Source organism: Akebia trifoliata, chromosome 3 (assembly GCF_017979445.1).
Source record: "Akebia trifoliata isolate Shusen 1 chromosome 3, ASM1797944v1, whole genome shotgun sequence".
NCBI lineage: Eukaryota > Viridiplantae > Streptophyta > Magnoliopsida > Ranunculales > Lardizabalaceae > Akebia > Akebia trifoliata.
In genome coordinates, this window is record NC_141377.1 from 32,788,060 (window position 1) to 32,800,484 (window position 12,425).

At 32.3% G+C, this 12,425-nt stretch overlaps 1 protein-coding gene across 1 annotated transcript; it reads right to left on the bottom strand.

The window, feature by feature from the left end:
* Nucleotides 1-10,011: 10,011 nt before the first annotated feature.
* On the bottom strand, nt 10,012-11,838 carry LOC147406440 (Eukaryotic aspartyl protease family protein). The gene is made up of 2 exons (XM_086434480.1): nt 10,939-11,838; nt 10,012-10,841 (listed from the first exon to the last, which is right to left on the bottom strand). The coding sequence occupies exons 1-2, from the start codon at nt 11,609-11,611 to the stop codon at nt 10,165-10,167; spliced, it is 1,350 nt and encodes a 449-aa protein (XP_086290606.1). The 5' UTR covers nt 11,612-11,838; the 3' UTR covers nt 10,012-10,164.
* Nucleotides 11,839-12,425: the final 587 nt, after the last annotated feature.

Below are 12,425 nucleotides of genomic sequence, written 5' to 3' on the forward strand. Positions count from 1 at the left end.
AAGAAAAAAAAAAGAGAAGATTTCTCTCCAACGTTTGAAAGGGATTGTTATTAACTGGTAACGGGTGTTACCAGTTACCACTGTAACGCCGTTAACGTTCTTTTTTATTCGTTTAATTTACAGATGCCCCTCCACTTTTTTATGAATATTTGAGATACCTACGCTGTTTTCAAACTAATGATCTAACCCTTGAACTTGATATTCTCTAATGGACTAATGGAAAATGACCTAAACACCATCAACCTTAACATATAATAAAGGCCCTTGATTTTTTTATCATCTTGATTTAGACATTTTCGTAAATGGTCCAGGTTTTAAATTGACTTTGCATGGATTAGAAATATATCGAAAGTTACGTCTAAATCTTCAAATTAATGAGTCCACCATTTTCAATTTATCATATATAATCATAAATCATTAGAATATATCAAAGTTTATGTCTAAATCTTCGAAATTATGAATATTTTATTATACATTCATCAGTCGTAATCATAATATTGTAAGAATTGATTGCAATAGTCATTAAAAAATTCAAATAAATTAAAAAAAAAAAAAAAAAAAAGTGAGAAAAAATATTATTTTTAAGAGTCTTAGTAATATGACTCGTCAGGTGACATACTCAATCGACTCCTTAACATGACAAGTTCAGGAATCGTAGATCTATACATCTCAAGATACATGATTATATTTTCTCATAAAAAAGTGTATCTCAAGACATACAAATCTACAATTTTTGAACTTATAACTTCAAGGAGTCGATTGAGTATGCCACTTGACGAGTCATATTAGCAAGACTCTACTTTTGAACTTTTGTTCAAAAATTTAGAAAACGTTGATTAACTAATACCACCCAAAATATAAGATAATAGAAAGATAATCTGGTATAAAAATTCCAATTTTTTAGATAAGGTATTTGTTTACTATAGTATAATATATTAATGAGTGAGGAAAATTAAAGAGATCAATATATGACATAAAGCCACCTTGACCGGTTAATCCATAGCCGTCAATTAAATAAGGACCATTCAATTTGTGCCCACTTTAAGATAAAGAGAATGTACGGTAGTGTTAGTAGAAGAAAACTCTTCCACCATTGATGGATGAGTTGGTGGGTTGGGCCACTTATAGGGCAATAGGGATAGGATTTATTGAAAACATGCATCTTCTTAGGTCATGGGCCCTGTAATTCCCAAAATATCATGCCCTCTACGCCAAGAAATTGTTTTGAAGTCAACCTTTTCATACCTATAGTTGACCATATTTCTCATGGAGAGATCTCCATCAATCAAGTACAATTCATAATATTATTAGTGGACTCCATTGGTCTTCTTTATTTTTGTTTTCATTTGTGAAGAAACCTTTCAATTAATTAATTTAGGATACCAACCCCAAACCAAAATTGGTAAAATATCGATCTGATTGAGAATCAAAATCAATAGAAATTAAGGATTAGGAAAATCTAAAGAAAAAAAAATTTAACGATTCCAAATCTGATTTCATTAATTTAAGAATCAAAATAAATAGATATAGAAAAATTAACTAGTTCTAATTATGTGTCTTGACTCCTTTTAGGAATTGAACCGTAATCGTCCCATTGACACTAATTATTATAAAGAGGTCGAGAAGGTAGAATAGAGGATTGTTGACACTTAAACTTTTTTTCAAAAATGCCCACTTATAATCAACAAGTGTTAGGTGTTTGTAGTTTCATAGGCATTTGCACATACTACCTTTTAGTCTTTGATTGAAAATTAAATTTTGTGGGCATCTGTAAATTGGATTTTCTTTTATTTTTAAAATCGTGTTGGAGTAACATTGAAATTGACATCGTTTCACATGATGTACACAGAGCCCCATAAATACTTCTCACTCGTATTCAATGAAAAGCATATATGATTTTGTATACAGATCCATGGCAGCAATGTGTGAAATGATATCAATTTCAATGTTACCTCAACATTTTTCTTCTTTTTTTTTTTAAATAATTTTTTAAATCAAAAATTTTCACTTGGTCTATACGTGACTAACGTGGCAAGAGCACAAAAACATTGATTTTTCTCTTGTGCATCCCAAAGAAAAAGATCTAAAATTTTGTCGCCAACCGAGTATAGATCAGGTGATAAGTTTTGAGTCAGAAAATCACAAGTTCTTTTTTTCTTTAAAATCCAAAGCTTCTAATTATAACTTTATTAACATACGTAGCAAGACCTAGGATTTGACTGAGTCAAGCCTAGTTTATGTTGGAAATTGGACACTAAAAAATAGGGAAACGCAAAAGATAAAACAAGTCAAGTCCAAGAAGTGTGTAACACTCTCCACAAACTTTACACCGAAAGTCAGTCAATGGGCCCAAATCAATTTGTTAAATCGAGGACTTGTCATTGAATACGATATATCTGTAATAATGAAAAAAAGAAAAATCTCAGATTTTTCTTTAATGTGTGAAAACCTACCCTTTGAAAAGACTCCTCTCTCTCTATCTGTCGAAGTTTAAACACCTTTTTGGATAAACACAATTGATGGACACAAAATAAGTGAAGTGACACAGAGGACCCCAAATAACATCACTTTACAAGGCACATATAAGTTTATAAAAATACTTTATTTAAAAATATTTAGCAATCTATTACTATTGTAATTATTTGAAAACATTGATTGATTAAGTCTTGATTCATGATTTTGATGCCATTGATGCTTCAATGTTTAAAATGTTGGAGAAAATATGGATGGAAGCAATGGAATTAAGAGAAAAGGAAGCACATTTAGATGAGGAAGACCGATCTTTGAGGCATATTGAAGATGACGCTTTCATTAAACTATTTGCCCTCGAATTGATACAAATTAAAATTACAGATGGGATTACATGCTCTTATGACACAATACAATCCAATCTCTCTATTATATCTGACTATATTTCGCTAAATACTAAGTAAGATTGTATGTCCAATAAAAAGTAGAGGAATCTACTTTTAAGTCTGAAAATTTTGTTTGGCATGTATTTTTTTCTTAATTCAAAGAAAATTTGCTTTTAGAATTAACGTTGAGTTTAGTCCCATATCAAGCACTCACCAGCCGACCATTAACTATTAACTAAGCGGGCCAAACGGATTCTCTTGACTTCCGGTCAACCATTCGATTAGGTTACCATGCCTCGTGGCCACTCTTTAGCCTATCTCATCATTGGATGGTGTGGTGTGGGTTGCAGCGGATAGAGTTTACCCAACTCATTGCCTTGTCTCTCTCTCTCCTTGTGAAATCCTGGGCCTCTCTACTCATTGCCAATTGGTTTTGAGTTGGACCCTCAAATCAATCATAGTATAAGAGCGGGTCTTTCTCTCCTCCATGTCACCCAGTTCACATCTCCACGTGCTTTAGCCCAGTCCAACCCACACGTGCGGGGGCATGTTGGGTTATCAGAGCACCTAACTATTCATACTATTCCTTGGGGCAAGTGTAGTGCCCTCCCCCTCACATGCACTAAGTAATTTCTAAGATAAATCCTTAATTGTGACCACTAAGTGGTGGTTCAAACTCAAGACCTCCACTTCCTAAAGTGTGGTTTTGGACTCTTAGCCTTCTCACCAAAGCTAGTGCAGTTCGTAGGTTGTAAGTCCAATATCTAATATGAGCAATAATTCCTCAGGGGCCACCCGCAAGGGTGCACCCTCACTTACTCAAGGGGATGGGACCCACACGCCTTGACCCATTCTCTAGCTCTGGCTCTTCCAATCTCACTAGCGGGATTCAAGTTTTGATACCCCCATCATAAATATATATATATATTATAAATTTAATAATACCCCTTTTAAAATACAAAGCTATTTAAAAAAATATAGATCATATATACAATTTAGGGTTGTGAGTGGGACTTATGATTCTCTAGCTAGTCTCCTCTAAACATAAATGGGGCCTAGTCCAGGCCAGTTCAATATCTAAATGGGCCTAATTACATTACCCAGATCCGATCCATGCCGACCTGGTCCATTGACAGGCTTATGTACATGTGTCTGAACTCTAAACATTTTTCTAGGGAATATTCTTTCACTAGAAATGGGTTTATACCTAATAAAAAACAGAATCTTGCAAGTGACAACGTACGGCCATAACTTTTGTCTTTTGAGAATGAAAATGAAGTCCACAAAGAGGAAAGAGGAAAGAGGAAAGAGGTAAGAGGAAAGGTAATCCAACTTGGTGAAATTTCTCACAGATACAGATAACAGCCTAGTAGGTATTGCTCCACGTGTGGACTATTAATTGGTTCCATTATACATTTCAAGATAACTATTCTTCTCCTTTTGTCTTCGTAATTATAATTATAATTTCACTTGGATTCCACTTTTAAAAGTCTATATGATTGGGCATGGAAAATAGATGGAAAAAATGAGATTTCTTTGGGTCTATAATCATGTATTTTTCTCTAAAATTAAATTTTCACGATAAGTTTTACGATAATGTGAAATGTATGTTTGATACATAAAAGTTAGATTCATCAAATTATATGTACAATAGCTATACATAAGTGTTTCGTTACACACACAAAAAAAAAAAATGTTATGAAATTAGTTATATAGCTGTTTTCGTAATATTATATATAATCATGACTGTTTCAATAATATTTGCAAAATAATTCATAGCTGTTTTAGTAAATTCTTCTCTTTCCAATGTATGTAACCAGACTTTAGAGATGGAATTTTAGGTGTGGCGGCTTAGTGCAACAAAGAATCTCTTCTAACTTTCGGCAATATTATATATAATCATACTTACGTGATTCTATGTGGGTCTCAATCTACCCCAAAAAATTCTTCCATTCTTCCCACATTCTAAGCATGGATATTGTTATTCCAAATCAGAATAATGTTATTCCTTTCTAAATTGGAATCTTTGAAACATGTTGGTACTTGTTCTGATCAAACCAATTTCTCAAATTAACTAAAAAAGATCGATTATTTACCAGCATTTCACTATCGGCATGTCATGAATGCACAAACCATATCACGTGTCGATTTCTTTGATGGAGACTGATGCCTAACGATCACAATCATTGTTTTAAAACTTGAAAACTCGAATCGATTTGGATGTCCATTGATTTGAGTCAAGTTGACTCATTTATTTACCAAATGGATTTGGTGAGTTAGATTTATTAAGCAGATTTGACTTGGCTGAGTTTCGAGTGAGTTTTAAAAAACTATGATCACAATATTCTTCACCAAGTTTTCTCCATTGGCCATGCCAGGTTTTGATTAGCATTCTCCTCTACTATTATAGGCTTAAATTGCCCAAAATCATCCCAGCCCATCCAATTTTATAAGAGTAGAGTCTAGGCTGCCCTTTGGATGATTCCTATACCCTATTGGGCCTAAGTTTACTTAAAGCCCTAATCTGTCCCTAATGGGCTTTGTCTGAATAAATATATTATTAATGAAAAATGCAGTGGGTTTGGCAAAAATTCAGGCCCAATCCATTTTAGGTTTGGCTGTTTGGTTCAACATTTTGGGATATATACAGGGAATCTGTCATTCAACAGTGATTTCATTCCACCTAAAATGAATCACCCCTACATGATACAATACCACTTTAACGTATGGTAATAATTTACTAATTCAATGTCAACCGTTGGATGTGAACCATATTATCATACTACATTTGTAACGGCTATAGATGAAAGTTAAATTAAGATTATAAAATATAAAAGTTTTGATATAAAAAAATATGCATCTACCAAGATAAATTATTACTTTATAAAACATGGTAGTGGGCCGGGCTCTGCACTATTAAGACATAGCCCAAATTTTACGGGCTTAAAATTTTGAAGCCGATCAGACCTTTTGTAACATTCTAGATTAACGATGTCCTGATTCAATAATCTTTTTAATCTGAGAAAATATATAAATTTTATTATGTGTTTTGGTAAAAACGTATTGTGTGTGTATATTGTTTATTGAGTCAGATTTGAATCCAAATACCGAGATTGTATAATTATTTTGTACGATAATAAGGACATGATCAAATAAGTCATTAGGTTGGATCCACAACCAATATTATAGTATCATATAAAATGGATTTTATTAAAGCCCATATGATTGAACCCATTATCCATTTTGGATAAAAATTAAAATCAATGCTTATAGGTGTAATATAGCCGAAATCATGTTTGTATCGTCCGAGTTTATGAAAACTTGACCGAGTTTTTTAGTTTTTCTATGTTCTGATAAAAAATAATTAAATTCTTTAATGATTTAAATTACTATTATCTAGGGGTGTCAATGGGTACCCATTTAACCGAAATGGAATTGGAACCGGAAACCCCGGTTCCAGTTCCTTTTATATCTGAACTGATTAGAGCCAGGTCTAAAATGGAACCGAACCAACATAACTATTAGGTTCTATCCAATGGATATCCATGGGTACCCGAACCGATTTATTTTATCATTTATTTCATACTATAGATGATTTTAGGTCTTTTTTATTTTAAAATAAATGTATGTTATATAAAATTCTTCAATTTGTCATATAAATTATCAATTAGAGCGTAAAATGAGTTCTCTTCTAAAAAATTATTACTTTTAACTAACATAAATATATATATATATTGAAAAGAAACCATTATTTTGTATATTTAGTATAATAAATTATAACTAAGTTAAGAATTTTGTTGATGATATGCTAATTTTTTTTAAGGAAAAAAAAAGTTATAATGATTTGAAATACCTTTTTTCTCATTCAATTCTTGAGAACCATAACCGATGGGTACTCGTGATTTTTGGTGATTCCAGTTCTAATTCCATTTATTTTGAAATCGAACTAAAACCAAGAAGAACTAGAACTGAACTAAATATAATAGTTACGGTTTTCCTTAGGAACCAACCCATTGACACCCCTACTATTATCTATATATTAAAATAAGATTAGGTGTCTATGTATATTTAACTCATCTTATAATATAATAAGAAATATATATATAATTATTTAAATATAAATAAATGTAAGTAAATAATTTTAAATCGATTTGAATGATTTGAAGGTACGAGAATACAGTTTTTAAATCATGTATAGGTATCAAATGTAATTGTCAACAAATATGTTAAACAAAACTTGAAATTAAAGAAACCAGAAATGGAGCCCAAAAACAAAAATCCTCATTTATAAATGGTTTACGATCACATTTCTTTCGCTCAGCGACAAAGAAAGACTACACATCTCTTCTTAGTTGACAAGAAACAATAATTGAAGCTAAGACCTCAATATTTTTGGACTGACTAACCACTTCGATTAGATGAACCTAGATTTATTTTCAAAATGGGCTGTTAATGGATATTCAAACCTCATATGAAGGTTCGCTTCGATACAAAAATTCTGGTTCTGGATCAATTATTTGAGTTCTAATAAAGCAACACGCAATCTGACAATGATCTGATTTGATAACTCATGGGATAAATTATAAACTGATCCAATACTATGGGAGAAAATAAAGAACTTATGTAATTATATAGTTTATTTTATCTACATATAAGTGTAGACATGATATGTGCATCAATTATGCAAGGCGCTTTTATTTTTATTATTATTATTATTTCAAGGTCACAACACATTATTTATAAAATTTTCAAGCCTATAATTGCAATTTGTTCTTGTAAAAAATATAAGTTAATTTTTTTTTTAAAACTAAAAATCTTCGTCGTTATAAGTAATAAACTTTCTATGAGAGAGAACCCATTTTAAAATTCAAAGTTAATATGGAAACTTGAAGAATTATTAACTTTAAAAGGTAGGGAAAGCTTGGATCATTTATAATAGAAAATAAATAGTTTCTGGGTAACCATCAAATGGAGGTGAATTGGTTTGATTCTAGTTAATTGGGTACCCATTGACACACTTAAATTGTCGAGAACATATGTAAATAGATTAATTAGGTTAGGATCATTCAATCGTGCTAACCTCTATGCATGACTTGTAATACATCATCCAGGCAATAAAACTATAATGTTTCCAAATCCTAATTATTAGTCCAATGAGGGGGGCATTACTTAAGGTTGCTGGGAGGTTGAGCAACTACACCTTATTCTATTTTCAAAAACAAGCCTCAAATGACGTTGTTTGAGGGTCTCCAAATGACTTTCTTTAAACTAATATCTAAAATATTTAGAAATAATATCTAAAATATATTTAATCCTTCTCTTATCTCAGCCATAGGTTTGATGAATCAAACGTTGTTTGAGGTCAGAAAAGTTTTATTAAAAAAAATGATCTTGAGATGGATTATCCATCCATTCAAGTGATGGGATGAAGAGACTCGGTATGATTTATATTAAAATTATTAATTGTTCTTAGGTTTTAAAATTTAAACCATATGTATTTGGTTCTTTTTTTTGAAAAAATTAAATATAACACATTAAAGATAATAATTTGTGCAACTCAGCTTGGTGAATAGAAATTTACCATTTGTGGCGAGAGATCTCTAAATTACTGGGACTTGTTCTGAAACAATTACCAAATCATGATTCTTATTGTTATCTTACATATTTAATATTTTAAAAATGGGGTCGGGATCAATAAACACATGGAAAGATAATTCATATGTTCACTCACAATCCTGACCATGTACATGTGAAATCCAAAGGTCATGATAATAAATTATCCCAAGAATATAGCACAAATTTTGAAGAAAAATCCTGACAGTTGGATTTAATATTTACACGGTTGGGATTATGTGTGAACATACCAATTTACTTAAAAATATATGGTTGATTTTAGGGTGATTAATTTTGGGTTTTGGGACGTAGGCCCCCATGTTTAAGATGAAAGGATTTCTTGAAAGTTCAATTCAGGCAGTCAATCTTGGGTAACATGGAACGTATATATTAAGAGTATTTGATAGGAAATACTGTAATGAAGTGTACATTGATACAACAATCATGTTTTCAATAAAATATAAATTTGGATTATATCATATTTTACTACATTAAATGAAGTTTATTTTTTTTACTTAATTAGGATTACCATTTATTATTTCAACATAAACCAATTCGGATTCATGTATATAATCACTGTACGGAAAACAGTCACCAAGTCAGAGTATGGATTTAAAACAGCGTGGGAAAACTTTGGAAAGAAGCACAAAACACAAGAAAAAAATAGAAAGAGTCGTTATAATATGACTTGCTAGGTGGTATACTCAATCGACTCCCTGACATGACAAGTTTGGGATTGCAGATCTGTACTTCTTGGGAAACATGGTTCCCTTGGAATACACTTTTTTATGGGAAAGTGCAATCGTATATCCCGAGGTGTACAGATCTACGATTCCCGAACTTGTCATGTCAAAGAGTCGATTGAGTATGCCACCTGGCGATTCATATTATCAGGACTCAAATAGAAAATATTATATTAAAAATTATGTTTAACACATAGCAAAACAACTTTGAGGTTGTGGGTTCAAGTCCAGCTTATCCATAAAAAAGTTAAGAAAATTTATTTACTTATATAATATCGATTAGATATCCAAATTTATATTATTACAATTTTCTTTTGAGAAAAAGGAGTCCAATTAATATGAATTCAAGTTAGGAACCATCAATCCATGAAAACCATCAAATTTCATAGCATTATCCTCCACCATTTTCATACAAAATCATCAAAGTTTTAAGGGTATTTTTAAGTTTAAAATGAAAAACACATGTTTGAAAAGTAAAAATCGCACTGAGAAAAAAAAAAAATTACTCGTTTCATTCATTAGAGGGACAAATTAAAACATGTTATAAAAGCAAATTTTGCATTAAAAAAAATGTCATTTTTTGTGATTATGTTAAGGAGCTTCAAGACTAGGAGGCTGTTATAATGAACATGGTTCATCAGATGATATTTACTTTAGGATTAATATGGTATTCTTATGGGGATCAGAATTCAGTGAGGGATCTTATTGATCATCCAAAAGAGTAAATTTATGGATAATTTAATGAATTTATCCGACCTTTTAATGAAATGTCACATATCTAGTATTAATATCCCAAGAACTTCAAATGCTAGACTGTTTTTATTGCCACCATTAAGGAAATCTCCTAAGTCCATATTAACATACCAACGATATATATAATAAGACATCAAAAGAAATCTTTAATGAAACCACACACAAACACAAACATAAACATAAGATCATTATGAACAAACTCACAAGTTGTCACATTGAGTAGGAATGAATGACAATGTCTCCTTTTCAAGGTCATGAAGAACCATCATATTCTGCTGTTGAATGTTCCCAAAGATCGACATCCCGCTCGATTCCCCCATCGCTAAGCAAATCAAACCCACACTTGAATCCGATATCATATAATTATCACCGGGCAAATCCAAATCAGCGCTACCACCAAAATGGAATATTAACTTGGGCACCTCTACCTCGGAAACATCCGATGGCAAATTGAAACACAAATCAAGCCCGGTGGAATCCCCGGCATCAGCCACTGATAATTTCATTTGAGATACAAAAGCCTTCTTCAATAATTTAAAACCAGATTCTTCCAAGTATGTAATGGTAGTACCAGAATCAATAATTAGCCCACCACTTCCATCTCCTTTGAGTTCAAATGTAGATTTTGGGATTGAAAGGAGAGTGTCTCCTACAGTAATCCCTTCAAGAGATAAATAATAGAATGATGGTTGTGAAGGATTTTTAATCAATGGTGTTTTGACTGCACCATTAGTTTTCTTCACATCTGCAAGAGATCCAAATAGAAGACTACTTGTTTTAGTCTCTTCAATTGAGGTCAAACAATAAGAGAATTTCCCCGAACCGATTTGTGTAACAAGCGATAGTGGTCCGCGCCCTAATCCAACAAGACCAGCTCCTATTGAAAAAAAATTGAAGCAAGTTGTATAGGATTAATCAAGATTAATTTAAGTTATAAATATACAATGAAGAGATTCATTCAAATTATATAGCACCTTGAGTGAAACCCTTTCCTTCATTATCGTTCCCACACCCGAACCCAAGGTTAGGGATCGATAATTTATCCGATGAAGATCCAAATGTGAATGTTTCGCTAGCCATAATGCCTTGCGTCGACGAATAATCTCCATAGGCATAAAGATACTCACAACCATTCTTACATGTTGACATTGAGAGTGATTTGCATAAGTCACTTGAGCATGAAAGCTTAGAGAAGGAAGAAGATTGGGTTGGATCAAAAATTGGTGTAGGTTGATCATAACAATCAGTACAAGGCTTACATTGGGTCCATATCAGATCGCTTCCTGTGTCCATGATCGCCTCATAAGACTTCGGTGGTGTACCGATGGCTAAGTCCATAAGAAATTCACCATTACCGGCATGAACCGGAGACTGAATTTCGTCGCTAGCACTAACACTTGTTAATGCAACAAGACGATTTCTTCCACGCTTGATCCCACGTCGAAGAAGTTCAAGTTTTGTGAAATTTCCATTTGAATCGACGTGTCTTAGATTGATCCGAAACCCATTTTGAATTGTTTGATGGGTCTCGAGAATGTGTCTTGATGTTGCTCGTGTGGGTGAGATAATCAAAGAAACCATTAGTGGTAATAGTAGTAGTAGCAACAACAGCTTGAATGAAGAAGGGTGAGGAGGTGATGGAGCCATTGTTTTGCAAAGAGAAAGAGAGAAAGATAGAATACTATGTAAGGTGTAATGAGAGAGAGAGAGAGAGAGAATAGGTCTTGCGTTTGATGTGGAGTGTGTGAGCTTTGTGTATGGGTGACACGGGACGTGTCCACTATGGACACGTCAAATAATGGAGAATGAACGAAGGAATCTACAAAGGAACCGATCGAAGAGAAGAGATGATGGTGATACTGTTGTTTGGGTATTAGTTAATATAACCTACCATTATCTCGCCTGATCATACGTGGTATTTAGAAAAATTCAAAATTCGTGATATTGTACTACTGGGACTTTGTTAGCTATTTGATGACCTATCTCCTATGTACACCACGTGGCATATTCGTTCAGATCAGTTGAGAATGTTTGACCAATCCTAAGCATAAGAGCAACTCTAACCCGACTCCATCACTCTTCATCCTTTATATAAATACCAGTTGTATTTTTTTTAACTAAATGTCATTTTTACCCTTACTCTTTCATGTAATATATTTTAAATACCCTTTGTGTCCTCTACTAATTTTAAATTCTTTTCTTTCATTATTTTAAAAATTAAACCAAACCGATTAATCGATCAAGCGTACGAAACTATATTTGACTGTGAACCATCAATTTTTTCAATTTTTTTTTATTTCTAATTGAAATAACTTCAACAGTTGTTTAATCTAACAAATATTAATCCAAAAAAAAAAAAAAAAATTAGGGAGATTTTATTGGCACCCCAACTTTTTAAATTCTTAGTCAAACAATTATGTTTTTGTTATTTTAATTGGACTGTAATAAGCAAAAGTTGGGT

What these genes read in the sequence shown, in the direction of transcription:
- LOC147406440 (XM_086434480.1), bottom strand. Translation starts at nt 11,611, where the DNA reads ATGGCTCCATCACCTCCTCACCCTTCTTCATTCAAGCTGTTGTTGCTA. An exon ending in AGGAAAGGGTTTCACTCAAG is followed by an intron (nt 10,842 to 10,938) that starts GTGCTATATAAT and finishes TTTTTTCAATAG; the next exon opens with GAGCTGGTCTTGTTGGATTA.